Source organism: Artemia sp. Qi Xiang Cuo, chromosome 8 (assembly GCF_049724085.1).
Source record: "Artemia sp. Qi Xiang Cuo chromosome 8, ASM4972408v1, whole genome shotgun sequence".
Lineage (NCBI taxonomy): Eukaryota > Metazoa > Arthropoda > Branchiopoda > Anostraca > Artemiidae > Artemia > Artemia sp. Qi Xiang Cuo.
Window position 1 is genome coordinate 44370685 of NC_142801.1, and position 13387 is coordinate 44384071.

The window sequence follows — 13387 nt, forward strand, 5'->3', positions numbered from 1 at the left end:
TAAAACGAATTTTTTGAGGCTGACACCCCCCGCAGCCCTCAGGGCAAGTAAAGGTTGTAAGTTATGCCCTGGGGACATATAAGATTTTTATTGAAAATGTAGTGATAGAAACTTCAAAAGGGCTCATTTGATTGAAAATTGAAAGGGCTAGTGCCTTTTTTAATAGTTGAAATTGATTGGAGAGCAACTAACATCCCTCTCACACCAACCATTTCCCCAAACACATCCAAGTAAAATTTTGAGATAGCCATTTTGTTTAACGTAGCTGAAAGTTCTGGAAATTAGGTCTTAGAGGATTAAAACCACCCTAACAGCCCTTAGGGTAAGGGTTGTAATTTATCCCCTGGGGGCATATAAGGTGTTCATAAAAAACATTTTCGTTTCAAAAAGGGCTCATTCGATTGGAAATTGAAAGGGCTAGTGCCCTTTTTAATAGTCGAAAGTGATTGGAAGGCTTGGAATTTTTATAGCAAAGAGCAATGTGGGTACACTGTAGGCTATTATTGTTATTATTTTTTTTTTTTTTTTAGACCAGGGCATTTCGTATCGAAGGAGTTTTTAATAGTCGAAAGTGATTGGAAGGCTTGACATTTTTATAGTAAAGATCGATGTGGGTTTAATGTATTATTTTTTAGACCAGGGCACTTCGTATCGAGGGAGTTGTCGTGGGAACTTCGAAAAGAACTCATTCGATTGAAAATAGAAAGGGCTGATGCCCTTTTTAATAGTCGAAAGTGATTGGAGGGCAACTAATCCCCCTCCCATGGCCATCCTCCCATTTGCCCATTATGCTTAAAAACTAAATGTTGCCTTAAGATTAAATCAAAATGCACTGTGTTAATGCTAATTTCCAACAAGGCATCTCGGCAGTATCCCAAGAACGACTGAGGGTATTATGTTCAGACTTTCGGGGCTACTTCTGCTCTTAAAATTTAACCAAATCAAAATAGCGTAAGTGTATCCAAGCTATCAAAGAAAGTAAACAGATTTTTTTGCGAATGGTGTCAAGTTTTTTATTTCAGGTCAACTAGAGGAGATGTGACACTAAATTACAGACACTAATATTTGTGGCCAGATTTTTAAAAGGGTGTATGTTATTAAAAATTGCTGAAAATTTTTCTCCAGCATACAAATAGCAGGCCAAACTATAAAGCCTTAAAAAAAGAAAAGATTTAAAGCATTATTTGCTTTTTCCCTGAAAAGACTATGTCAATATAAAACAAACAGAAATTAATTAAAAAAAACTTTCCACAAAATAAGTTTTTCAAAGAAAAGTAAATAACTCAATTAAACAAAAAATGAGCAAAAATAAAATCAAATAATCTACCAAGCGTAAAACTACCACATATCAGCATCAATAAATAAATGAAACCCAAAACGAACAGGAATTACAATAAATAACCGAGTCAAACTTAAAGCGAGGAGAAATTAACATATGTTGGGCTTAAAACCCCTACGCCTTCCCAAGGCCAGAACAAAATTTGCACTTTACTGCAAAAATACAAATGAATGTGCATTGTCAGTTTAATATACATACACTGATATTTAGTAATCAAAATGTTAATATTATTTGATTTATTAAAGTTATAACAGTAAAAACTTTTATATGTTTTTCAGTAAAGCGCAAATTTTGTTCTGGCCTTGGGAAGGCATAGGAGTTTTGAGCCCAACTTATGTTAATTTCTGCTCGTTTTGAGATTGACTCGGTAATTTCTTGTAATTTCTGTTCGTTTTGGGTTTCATTTATTTATTGATGCTGATTTGTGGTAGTTTCACGCTTGCTAGATTATTTGGTTTTATTTTTGCTCATTTTTTGTTTAATGGAGTTCTTTAATTTTCTTTGAAAAACTTTTTTTGTGGAAAAAGTTTTTTAATTAATCATACAAATACCGCATTGATTTTTAATGTCTTAGGCTAATGCTTTTAAAATGGTAAATATATTTTTGTTTTGAATTTATGGGGAGTGCAAAATTTGAAAAGTTTGACAGCCTCGAGATAGACTCTCCAGTTTGTTAGGTATTTGAAGCAAGGCCGTATTCAGGATAGGGATTAGGGGGTTTTGAGCCCCCCCCCCCCCGACATGTTTGTCTGACTTATAAAAACGTAAGAAAATGCATAAAACAAATTTCTAATGCCTTATTTAATTTTTTTTGAAAAAAAAAAGCCTACCCCCCACCGGAACAAAAAAGCTGGATACTGCCCTGATAAGAAGCCATTAATCTCCTTTTGACAAAACACATCTTGAAGCGGAGCAGCTGCTTTCTCCATAGCTGTCACTGTCTCCGTCCTTTAAGCTGACAAATTGACATTTTGTGACAAAAACTATTTTGGTAACCTCCTAAGATAAAGTAATCCCATTGATGAATTCCGTTTTCACAGGAGAAACGATGGGCTTCCTGTTCTCGACTTCCAGCGTCTCTCCGAGTAAGAATCAAGTCATTGGAACGAATACTGTTCCCTGTCAAACTACAGCCTTAAGAAAATAAACTTAAATTTTCAACAAAATTCGCCAATATTTGCATTGAAATTTCAAGTCAACTGAAAAGATATTTTGCCCCCCTGGTTCCATGTTAAGTGTATTCATACCTGAAAATAGATTTTATACGATTATTCTTTTGGCTGTAACAAAATTATGAAGATTACAAGCTACGAGAAAAGTTCACCATTGTTGCCACGCTAAACCATGAAAAAAATAATCAGAAACTAATTCAGTAAATTTGACAATGCTTTTCGTTCTTAAAAATTCAAATACAAACAGCCTGTTGATGCTCGGCGTGTTAATCCCACGGTATTTCCTATATTTACACAATATTGCCTGGACTAATTTCTTGACAAATTATCGAGGGATGGAGCCAAAACGGGTAATTACCCACAATGCTATTGGTTGATCTTTCCATAAATACTTTTTTTACACTGAAAATGCGTCACGTCTGGGAGAATTTCACTTTGGTGTTTGAAGCAAAAAATTTAAATTTATGTTTGTGCTTTACATAATAAAAATTGAGCAATAAAAGTGATATTTTTGGAATTAAAAGAAAATAAGGATCCTGTTGATAAGTGAATTAAGTTGAAACACTAAAGTTATAAATGTAACAAGATAGTTTTTCTTTCCAAAAGAAGAACTTGCAAATTAGTCAACCAACTAATAATTTGTTTGGTACTTGTCGGTTATTGGAAACACGTTCAAGAATTATGCTTAGGTTATATATCAGAAAACCGGTTTCATAGCTACAAAAACAAGTGACAGATGATACAATGCATTGGACTTGTACAATTTGGGCTATATATCTGCACATTAGGGTTGGGGTGAGGGTTAGGTTACGTTGGGTTATGTTTCCATAATTTTGTTTCTAAAGTATTATTTTATCATTAAGTTTTGTTATTTTTCATTAGGATTAACCTAACTTCACTTTTTGTGAAGTCACCCAATCACCCAATGATGTGATTGAGGAGTTTTAGCAAGATAGTCATTCTCTCAAGTGCATCTATCAAGCGCATGCGCTTGACAGTGCGCCCGCAATTCGATCCAAAATAGCGATGCTGGGGGTTTACGTTTTTAAAATGATTGATACTACGTCCGCCACCCTGACATAGTAGAATCTAGGTCAGTAAAAATTGCCTGTGTGTCACCTTTATTGAACCTTACTTATGCATAAAAATCCTCGAGATTCTGACAAATAAGCAAATACTAAAATATTCTAGGCATAGGTACATTTTTTTCCCTGCCAAACAGTGGTAGATGAAAATTGAAACACGCAATTTTTTTTATTCTGAATCTTTTCTGCTGCTTGCTTTAAGGTCTTATCAGTTTAGCCTTGAAATAACTTGAGTCTTACCTGCATCTAGCACACGTGAAGCATTTTTGGTGATAGGTATTCCCCAGCGCAGTGACGACATCCCCTTCAACGAACTCCTTACAAACAGCACATCGAGTACCAAATTTATCTTGATAATCTTTGGTGCAATAATAATCACTATCCTTTGAGAAAAACCCCCCTTGGGCTAAAGATGTTCCACACACTAAAAGAAAAAGAATGGGTAGCCTACTTATGCATTATAACTAAACCAGCGCTATAGACTGTACAAGGAAACCAGACACAAAAGCAGACAAACGGGTATATGCTAGATACATTGATGGTAGAGCGTAGTTTCTAATTGAGTTTACAACATTTAAACGATTGTTTTTGGGGTTTATGGGGGAAAATGTACCTAGGTTAGGCTACGTATTTAATATATGCTATGCTTACCCCCCCCCCCACCCCCCTAATGTGCCAATATATAACCCAAATTTGTTTCTAAACTTTTATATATTTATACTAATTTTTTTTTCATTAGCATTAACCAAACTTGACCTTTTCGTGTATAGCGCTGGCTTAGTTATAATGCATAAGTAGCAAAGAATGATATTGATTTAATAATTATAATAAAGAAAAATTACCAAGAAGCGTATATACAATTGGAAATCACGAACTTTCAAACAATATTACCACGCCATTTAGGAAGTACTTGATAAAACCGCCCACGCGGAAGCAATTTATGGTGACAAAAAAGTCACTTGCTCAGACCACAGCCATTTCTACCCGAAGCTTTAGCTGCATCAAATAACTTCGAATTTGAAGGTCAATTTTTTAATGTATGTACTTTATATGTATTTATGTATATAAATACATATAATAGCGAACATAAACTAAATAAACAATCATGGCAAACAAACATACAAAAGGTACTAATATAAATCTTAAAACAAGTAAAACCTAGATTAAATATTCAAGTCAAAATTAAAACGAACAAAAATCATTAAAAACAAGAATTGGGCTACTGCTCCATTCTCCCTCCCCTAACTGTAATAAGTCTAGAGCCAACAGCGTCATTTACGCTTTACTGAAAACGAATAATAATATTACAAATATTTTCTTTTGCACTTACAACAAAGAAAATAAAAATAAGAATTACAGTGAAGTAAAATCTTGAATTGGTGAGCTTTCAGCAATTAATAACAGTATATATCAAATAGTCAGTTTAATTTTATTAGTTCTTTCAAAGGACTGCAAGACAAATATAGTTTTTGTAAGTTTTTTTGTTAGTGAGGCAAATGATTTTAAGGTGTCGAATCCCCTTACGTACTTTTTTCTATGTTTCCCGTGGACTTGGTTTGGGTACCGACAACTACAGAACAGGATGACAGTTCATCCCTAGCAATCGAGAACACGTCCACTAGGCGTGTATCAGATGGTTTCCCGTTGGAAGTGCCTTTAGGAGGCGTTTTTCTTTCTTTTTTCTAATTTAATTTCAATAATATGGAGTCCAAGTCCAAGTCCGAAGGAAAAATTTTAAATGAACAGATATCTTTATTTCAAAAAAGCAAGCAAATCAATTTCTTTAACCTTTATTAAACCCTATTATGATAGCTCAATCCTCAGTCCCCAGAAACATGAAAAGATGAATTAAAAGTAACAAAATGTAAAAATTAATCTATAGGACATTCTAAACCATTTATTCAACATTAATTTTGCAATTAGGTAGAATATTACAGAATCCCTTCTTTTCTTCATTCTTTTTATTTGTCTTAATTTCCCTTTTGCTGCTCAATTTTACATGTGGGGAGAATTTTCCATGAGAGAATTGCGGAGAGGTTTTACATAGGGAATGAGGAAGGCTTCCGAGATAAATTTTCCGCGAAAGGGGGGGATTCGCACACGGAGATATTTGCCAGAGAGAATTCTCTGCAGGGGAGATTTGCCAGAGGAATTTTCCGATGGACATTATGCGAAATCCTTGGTGCTCAATGGCCATGTGTGTACAGAAACACAAACAAAACTTAATTTACTATACATATGCGCATACTAGTAAAAAAATTGGCAAAGATGTTGGGGCTTGGTTGGCTCTTTTTCCAGCAGTTTTTTTTCCTAAACAAATTGGCAACAACTCACAAATTCTCCTCCAATGCAACAAAACAGGTCTTTAGTGAAATTAAAAAAAAAAAGAATTGCACAACAAACTTCTTTAAAATATTTCCTCTAATTATTACACAATTTTAAATTCTTGATTTTCAGTTAAGCAGACTTCAAAGATAAGGAAAAGTTGTTTCTTTCTTACTGTAGTATTTTTTCGATCGCTTACATAAAAGAACAAAGAAGGATTTTCAATTGCACTCTGTCAATCACTTAAACTCAGTATAATATAAAAAATTTTAACACAGAGCACAGAATTTTCGCGGAGTATTAAAGAAAATCCCATACCCTTTTTCGGAGGAACTAGGTAGTATTTTCCATAAGCCAAAAGAGTTTTATTCTCAAGTTTACAAAATGTGTAGATTTATAAAAAGCCGCAAAACTTTCAAACTCCTAGTAAACAAAACCGTTGAACTGTGTTCTATCTTAAACTGCTGGCTTGAACTGTCTTTTCTCAGGCAATTAATTAAGTAAAAAAAGATTTTCGACTGAAAGTAAGGAGCAACAAAAACTCAAAACGATCAGAAATTATTCCGTTTGAGGGGGTAACCCCCTTCCTCAATACATTGCTCTTCACGCTGAAGTTTTTTAGCTCTTTTTAAAAAGCTTCTTTAAAGGGCCCTTGAGTTTCAGGAGTCGTTCTTAAAAAATGTGGACTAACAGTCAAATTTTAGCGCAAAGAGCAAGGTAATGAGGAGGGGGCAAACCCCTAATATAAGGAATAAATCATGTTCGGTTTGGGCTTTAATGTAGATTTTAGTTGAAAAAAAAACTTCTTTTTAAATTTAATTTCTGATCATTTTTTAAATACTGCCGGTAAATCTGGCTCCCCTTCCATGAAAATTACCCTCCCCCGAAGGGAAAATCCTCCGTATAAAGTTCCTGCTGCGTAAAATTCTCCCCCCCCCACCCTCGTAAAATTCAATTCTCGCTGAAAATCGCCCCCGTAAAATTTCTTACGGACGATTTTCGCCTGAAAAATTCTCCTTGGCATACTTTCATTTGAAAAAAACTTTAATTTCTAATCATTTTTTACATCATTCCAGAAATCCCGTCTTCTGTGTAATTTTTCCCGGACCCCCCCCCCCCCTAGTAGGAAGTTGCTTTTGGGAAAAATTCCCCGATGTCAAATTGCTCCTAAAATAAATTTGTCCATGGAGAATTTATCCCGCAGAAAATCCTCTCCCCCGCCACCACTGAAAAATTCTCCAGGAAATTCCAAACCCGCTGAAAATTTTCCTTTTTTTTTATTTGTGCAATAAATATCACACATAAACTAAGTAGAAGACATCACATAATTTTGGTTTAAAAATATAGGACGGTTATAATAACTAAATAAAGCGTTCTAACCTTTGCATTTGAAGCAGCTAATATGAAAATATTTTTCTTGAACTCTCAAAACTTCCCCAGCACACTTCTTATGACAGACTTCACATAATGTTTTACCTATATAAGAAGAACAGAAGTTAGTGTTCAAGTGTTTGCTCAAGATTAAGCAAGTATTCTTCTTAAAGATAAATACAAACCAAATCCTCAAATGGGACCATTCCTCCATATTTCAATTTTGCTGGTACTTGAAGAATTGTGAAAATGACATGGTCAAAAATCTAACATCGTCATTCAATAAATAAATATCCTTAAAGAAAATAAGATGAAAGATAGAAACAAACTTCTGATACAAGTTTTAATACGTATACTAATAATATTGTGAACATGCAGAGGGCGTCAAAATACTTTAAATGGATGGATAGTCGAAGGATTACGATATAACATCTTTGATTGTTCTTCATTGGCTAAACTGTGAAAAATAATTTTACCACATGAGGGTAACACAACCTCCCAACAGGGAAATAGATGCTACATCAAAATTTCTACAGCGAACGCAAAACAATACGACATACTTTACACAATTGGAATCATAGGTAGCACAATAGCGCTGCCTAAGTAATGAGTGAAGTGACCTCCGTGCATTATTTATTTATTTCTTCATCGGGCCACTTCGTACGGAAGGATTTGTCGTAGACACTTCGAAGGGGGCTCATTTGATTCAAAAATCAAAGTTCTAGTGCCCTTTTAAAAAGTCAAAGGTGATTGGAGGACAACCAGCTCCCCTCACTCGCCTTTTTTTAGCTGCCCGTAATGACACTGGTCTTTAGAAGGCCTAAGGGGTGTTAAACCCGCTCCTGTTTATGACAATTTCTGTTCATTTGAAGTTTGAATCGAATATTGATTGAAATTTCGGTTAGGTTAGTTTTCCTTTTTTTTTTTTTTTTTTTTTTTTTTTTTTTTTTTTTTTTTTTTTTTTTTTTTAGTCATATAAACTGAACGAGTAAAATACAAAAAAAAATACTGCTGTTTTGAATAGCTCAAGTGCGGGAATCAAGATATACATTAGGTGAGTATATCCCTAACAGAGCGACATATGCCTCTTTCAAATTTCTAACAATAACAAAGAACTACTAAGTAGTAAAAGGAAAAATTAATTGTGGATCGAAATCGCGATTTTCAAGGATTCAAAATCAGGATCAAGGAAATTTTCCTTCGCTGTGGAATCTAGCTTTTCTGTAAATAAAAACGTTTCACGTTTTTATTCAACAGAAGCTAACAATCGAACGTTTCGAGACTGGAAGAAATTTCCATGCAACAGTACTACTTAATAAGCCACCACACTCTGGAACAAGTCAATTAAACGCTAAGGAAATGAGCAATATCGTTTGGTAGTACTAGTTGGGCTTTTTTTCAGCCCGTTGCTATAGAAAGTTGAGGGGCAACTTTAACATTTAGTGTTGAGCATACTGTTTATTTGAACTAGATAAGCTATTTTCTATTTGTTGCACTGGGTTCAGGAACAATTTCTGTAGGGCAATTTGTATTTTTCCCTTGCATTTTCTCCCTTTCCTTATTTCTTCAATGAAGTTAGGGTAACATCTTTATTCAGTTTTGCAGTTAAAGTGATTATTTCTGATGAAGCTTTGATCACGCTTTGCAATTGTTCAGAAGTGCGTAAAAATTTCCATTACTACGACCAGGTACATACATACGCAGGATTTTTTTTGCGGAGGGAGCCACAGTTTCGAAAAGCAGGCAATTTCTACAGAAACTGAAAGATATTGTAGAAAACATTGTCAAAATATCAAGAACCCAGGGGTCATGGGCCTAAACGCCCCTTCACCTTAGTACATCCCTGTGTAACTATTGAAAAAACCAAATATAAATGTTGATGTACTGATAAACCACCTACAGAAGAGAGTAATCGATTATTACTGGATTTCTCCCTTTTTACATTATAAGGAGAATATGCTAGAATATAACGTGGGAAACTTTCGTCGTTTTTATTTTATCCAGATCATGGGGTGGAAGTGTTCCTTTTGAATGCTATTAAAAAAAATTACAGAAAAGGAAGAATGCTAAAATTACAACTCTTGAGAGGGTCAAAGTTCTTCCTTTGTGATCTTCCTAGCTCACCCACATATGAAAATGAAACATAATTTTCTGGCTCATCATTAAGTTTTGAATATGTTTTTCATTATCAGTTTTTAAGCGTGAAACTCATAAATAGCAAATGATTAATAGGCAATTGTTGCATCAGAAATATGTAAATGTGACTATGTAAAGTCCCATAATTCTTTTCCGTTTAAAGGAAAAGAAAAAAAAGATTTATTCCAAGTCGAAATCAGAATATCGAGGAGGAATCAATAATAGAATTGAAAATAAGGGCCAATGTTGGCATTACCCCTCATTACTACACAGGCAATTCGATGTGGAAGAATGCGTATATTTTGTTTTCAAGTCGTCTTATTTCAACTGTTCTATTAAAATTTAATTCGACTAGTAGCTATGATAATCCGTACCAAAACAAAGCGGACAATCGACAAATTCAACAATTAATACTACAGTAATTATCAAACTTACAACAACAACGAACATTTCAGAAAGTTCAAACGCCTAAAATATTGAATTCCTAACAGCAATAAAAGTCAGGCAATTCTTCGCTTTGCGTTTCATGTAATCGTTCAAACAAACAACGAACCAAGTTCTGTTTGAATATCGTCGAATGAATTCTAACCCCTGATAAAGGCCGTATTCAGGGGAAGGGTTAGCCCCCCCCCCCGAAATGTTTGTCTAACTCGTAAAAACGCATAAAACACATTTTTGATGCGTTTTTAAGGTAACCCCCACTCCCCCCTGAACAAAATCATAAATTTGACCCTGCTACTCGTTATGCCATCCACTTATTACAGTGTTAAGCTGCCTGGAAGTAGTGTGAAAACCCAATGTTTCTCCGTCGCATGCAGTTCAAAGCGTCAGCTTAAGCCATCTCCCCTAAATTCTTCAGAGATTTTAGGTCAATTTTCAAATGTGGTAACGAAGCGACCCGGCTCAATGGTAACCGAAACTCTAGAAAACGGTATTTTGATACAAATAGATACACCAAAAGAATCAGATTTTAATGCTGATTTCAAATATATAAATTTCATTAATTTTAGTTTTATTCATCAAAAGTTACGCGCCTGAGAAAATTTGGCTGATTTTCGAAAAAAGGGGGAAAACCGCCTAAAAGTCATAAAATCTTAATGAAAATCACACCATCAGATTCAGCGTATCAGAGAACCCTACTGCAGAGGTTCCAAGGTCGTATCTGCAAAAATGTAGAATTTTGTATTTTTTGCCAGAAGAAAGATCACGGGTGCGTGTTTTTTTTTGTTTTTTTTCCTAGGGGTGATCGTATCGACCCAGTGATCCTAGAATATCTTGGGAGGGCTCATTGGCATGGAAATTAAAAGTTCTAGTTCCCTTTTTAAGTGACAAAAAAAAAAAGGAGGGCAACTAGGCCCCCTCCCACGTTCATTTTTTTCCCAAAGTCACCCGTTCAAAATTTTGAGATAGCCAATTTGTTCAGCATGGTTGAAAATTTTATAATTATGTCTTTTAGGATGACTTAATCCTCCGAAGTTCCCGGGGGGAGGGCTGAAAGTTATGAACTTTACCCAATGTTAACATATAGTATTGGTTATTGGGAAGTATACAGAGGTTTTCAGGGGAAATTTTTCTTGGTAGTGGGGGGGGGGGGGGGTCGGGGGTTATTTGGGAAGATCTTTCCATGCAGGAAGTTTTCATGGGGGAAGGGTCATTGCTATGAAGGGGACGCCGGACTTCCCAGCATTATTTAAAAAAAGATAAGAAATTAAATATAAAAAACAAGTTTTTCAACTGCAACAGCAGCAACATAAAAACTTTAAACGAACAGAAAATAGTACATATATGATTGGGTTCACCCCTAGTCAATACCTCGCTCTTTAAGCCAAAGATTTTTTAGTACTTTCATAAGAGCTATTTATTCTAATTAACGGCCTTTGTGATTAAGCGGTCATTTTTAAAGAATTTGAACAAAATTCGAACTCTCGATTAAAGAGCAAGGTATTGACTAGGGGGCGAACCCCCTAATATACGAACCCCCTAAAAAATATATGAATATAGAAGTTCGTTACGTAAGTTAATTCGTAAGTTACGTATATTTATTACTAATAAAAACGTTCGTAAATAAAATTACAAGTTTCGAGAAAGCCATTTAACCAAATAAAAGTAAATTAATATGAAAATTTTGTTTTAATTATACGGTGAGCCAAGATCAACCCCTGCATTTATTCGAAAACGTTCAAAAATTAAATAAAAAAACAAGTTTTTTAACTGAAAGTAAGGAGCGACATTAAAACTTAAAACGAACAGAAATTATTCCGTATATGAAAGGGGCTGTGCTCTCCTCAACGCCTCGCTCTTTACACTAAAGTTTGACTTTCTCACAACTCTATTTTTTAAAACAATGAAAAACTTTAGCGTAAAGAGCGAGGTTTTGAGGAGGGGACAGCCCCTTTCATATACGGAATAATTTCTGTTCGTTTTAAGTTTTAATGTCGCTCCTTACTTTCAGTTAAAAAAACTTGTTTTTTTTTATTTAATACAATCAAAATCCAGCATAATCTGTGATGAAAAAATATACTGAAAAAATATAGATGTTTTTACTTTTATAACTTCAATAAATCAAATAATATTAACATTTTGATTACTAAATATCAGTATATGTATATTAAACTGACAATGCACAATCATTTGTATTTTTTTCAGTAAAGTGCAAATTATGTTCTGGCCTTGGGAAGGCATTGGGATTTTGAGCCCAACTTATGTCAATTTCTGCTCGTTTTGAGTTTTACTCGGTTATTTATTGCAATTTCTGTTCGTTTTGGGTTTCATTTATTTGTCGATGCTGATTTGAGGTAGTTTCAAGCTTGGTAGATTATTTGATTTTATTTATGCTCATTTTTGGTTTAATAAATTTCTTCGCTTTTTCTTGAAAAGCCCATTTGGTGGAAAAAGTTTTTTTTAGTTAATTTCTGTTCCTTTTATAATTACATAGACTTTTCAAGGAAAAAGAAAATAATACTTTAAATATTTTCTTTTTTTAAGACTATGATTACTTTCCTCTCATCAAGGGTTGTAAGTTTTGCCCTGGGGGCATATAAGGTTCTTATAGAAAGCACTGTCGTAGAAACTTCAAAAAGGGCTCATTCAGTTGGAAATTGAAAAGGCTAGTTCCCTTTCTAATAGTCGAAAGTGATTGGAAGGCAACTAACACCCCTTCCATGCCCACCATTTCCCCAACACTTATCCAATCAAAATTTTCAGATAGCCATTTTGTTCTACGCAGTTGAAAGTTCTGGAAATGCACCTTTGAGCAGGACACTTCTCTCACAATCTTCAGGGCAAGGGTTATAAGTTATGCCCTGGGGGCATATACGGTTTTTATTGAAATCTTTGTCGTAGCAACTTGGCACATTCGATTGGAAATTCAAAGGGCCAGTGCCCTTTTTAATAGTCGAAAGTGATTGGAGGGCAACTAACCCCCCTCTCACGCCCACCTTTTCCCCAAACACATCCAATCAAAATTTTTAGATAGCCATTTCATTCACGGTAGTTGAAAGTTTTGGAAATTAGGTCTTTAAGGATGACAACCCCTCCCCTCCCCCACAGCCCTCAGGGCAAGTGTTGTAAGTTATGCCCTGAGGGCATATAAGGTTTATATAAAATCGATGTCGTAGAAACTTCAAAAACGGCTCATTCAATTGTAAATTAAAAGGGCTAGTGCCCTTTTTAATAGTTGAGAGTAATTGAAGAGCGACTACCGCCTCTCTCACGCCCACCATTTCCCCAAACACAAGTAGAGATGGGGGTGCTACTCCCACCGGGACTCCTTATATGGGCATAGAGTCATTAGTGAGAATGATTGCGTAATCGGTCAATGACCTCTTTCTCCAGGTGTGTTTTTGGCACGCCCTCAGCGAATGTCAATGTTGTTATTGTTTCCGAGGCAAAATGCCAATGTCAATGTTGTTGTTGTTTCCGAGCCAACTTTCTTTTCAGTCTAGAGTTGGCAGTCAGAG

The 13387-nt window shown here is 35.0% G+C and overlaps 1 protein-coding gene across 7 annotated transcripts in view; it reads right to left on the minus strand.

The window, feature by feature from the left end:
* Positions 1-13387, minus strand: part of LOC148949448 (actin-binding LIM protein 1-like) — a 150961-nt gene that overhangs the window by 97459 nt on the left and 40115 nt on the right. For all 7 annotated transcript variants that reach the window (XR_016142134.1, XM_089093480.1, XM_089093479.1 and 4 more), the window contains exons 2-3: positions 7302-7397; positions 3837-4020 (exon numbers count right to left, since the gene is read on the minus strand). Coding sequence is in view for 6 of the 7 variants with exons in the window: in XM_089093480.1 (XP_088949606.1) it covers positions 3837-4020; positions 7302-7397 (280 nt within the window). In the remaining variant the exon portion in view is untranslated. The remainder of the gene's footprint in view (positions 1-3836; positions 4021-7301; positions 7398-13387) is intronic.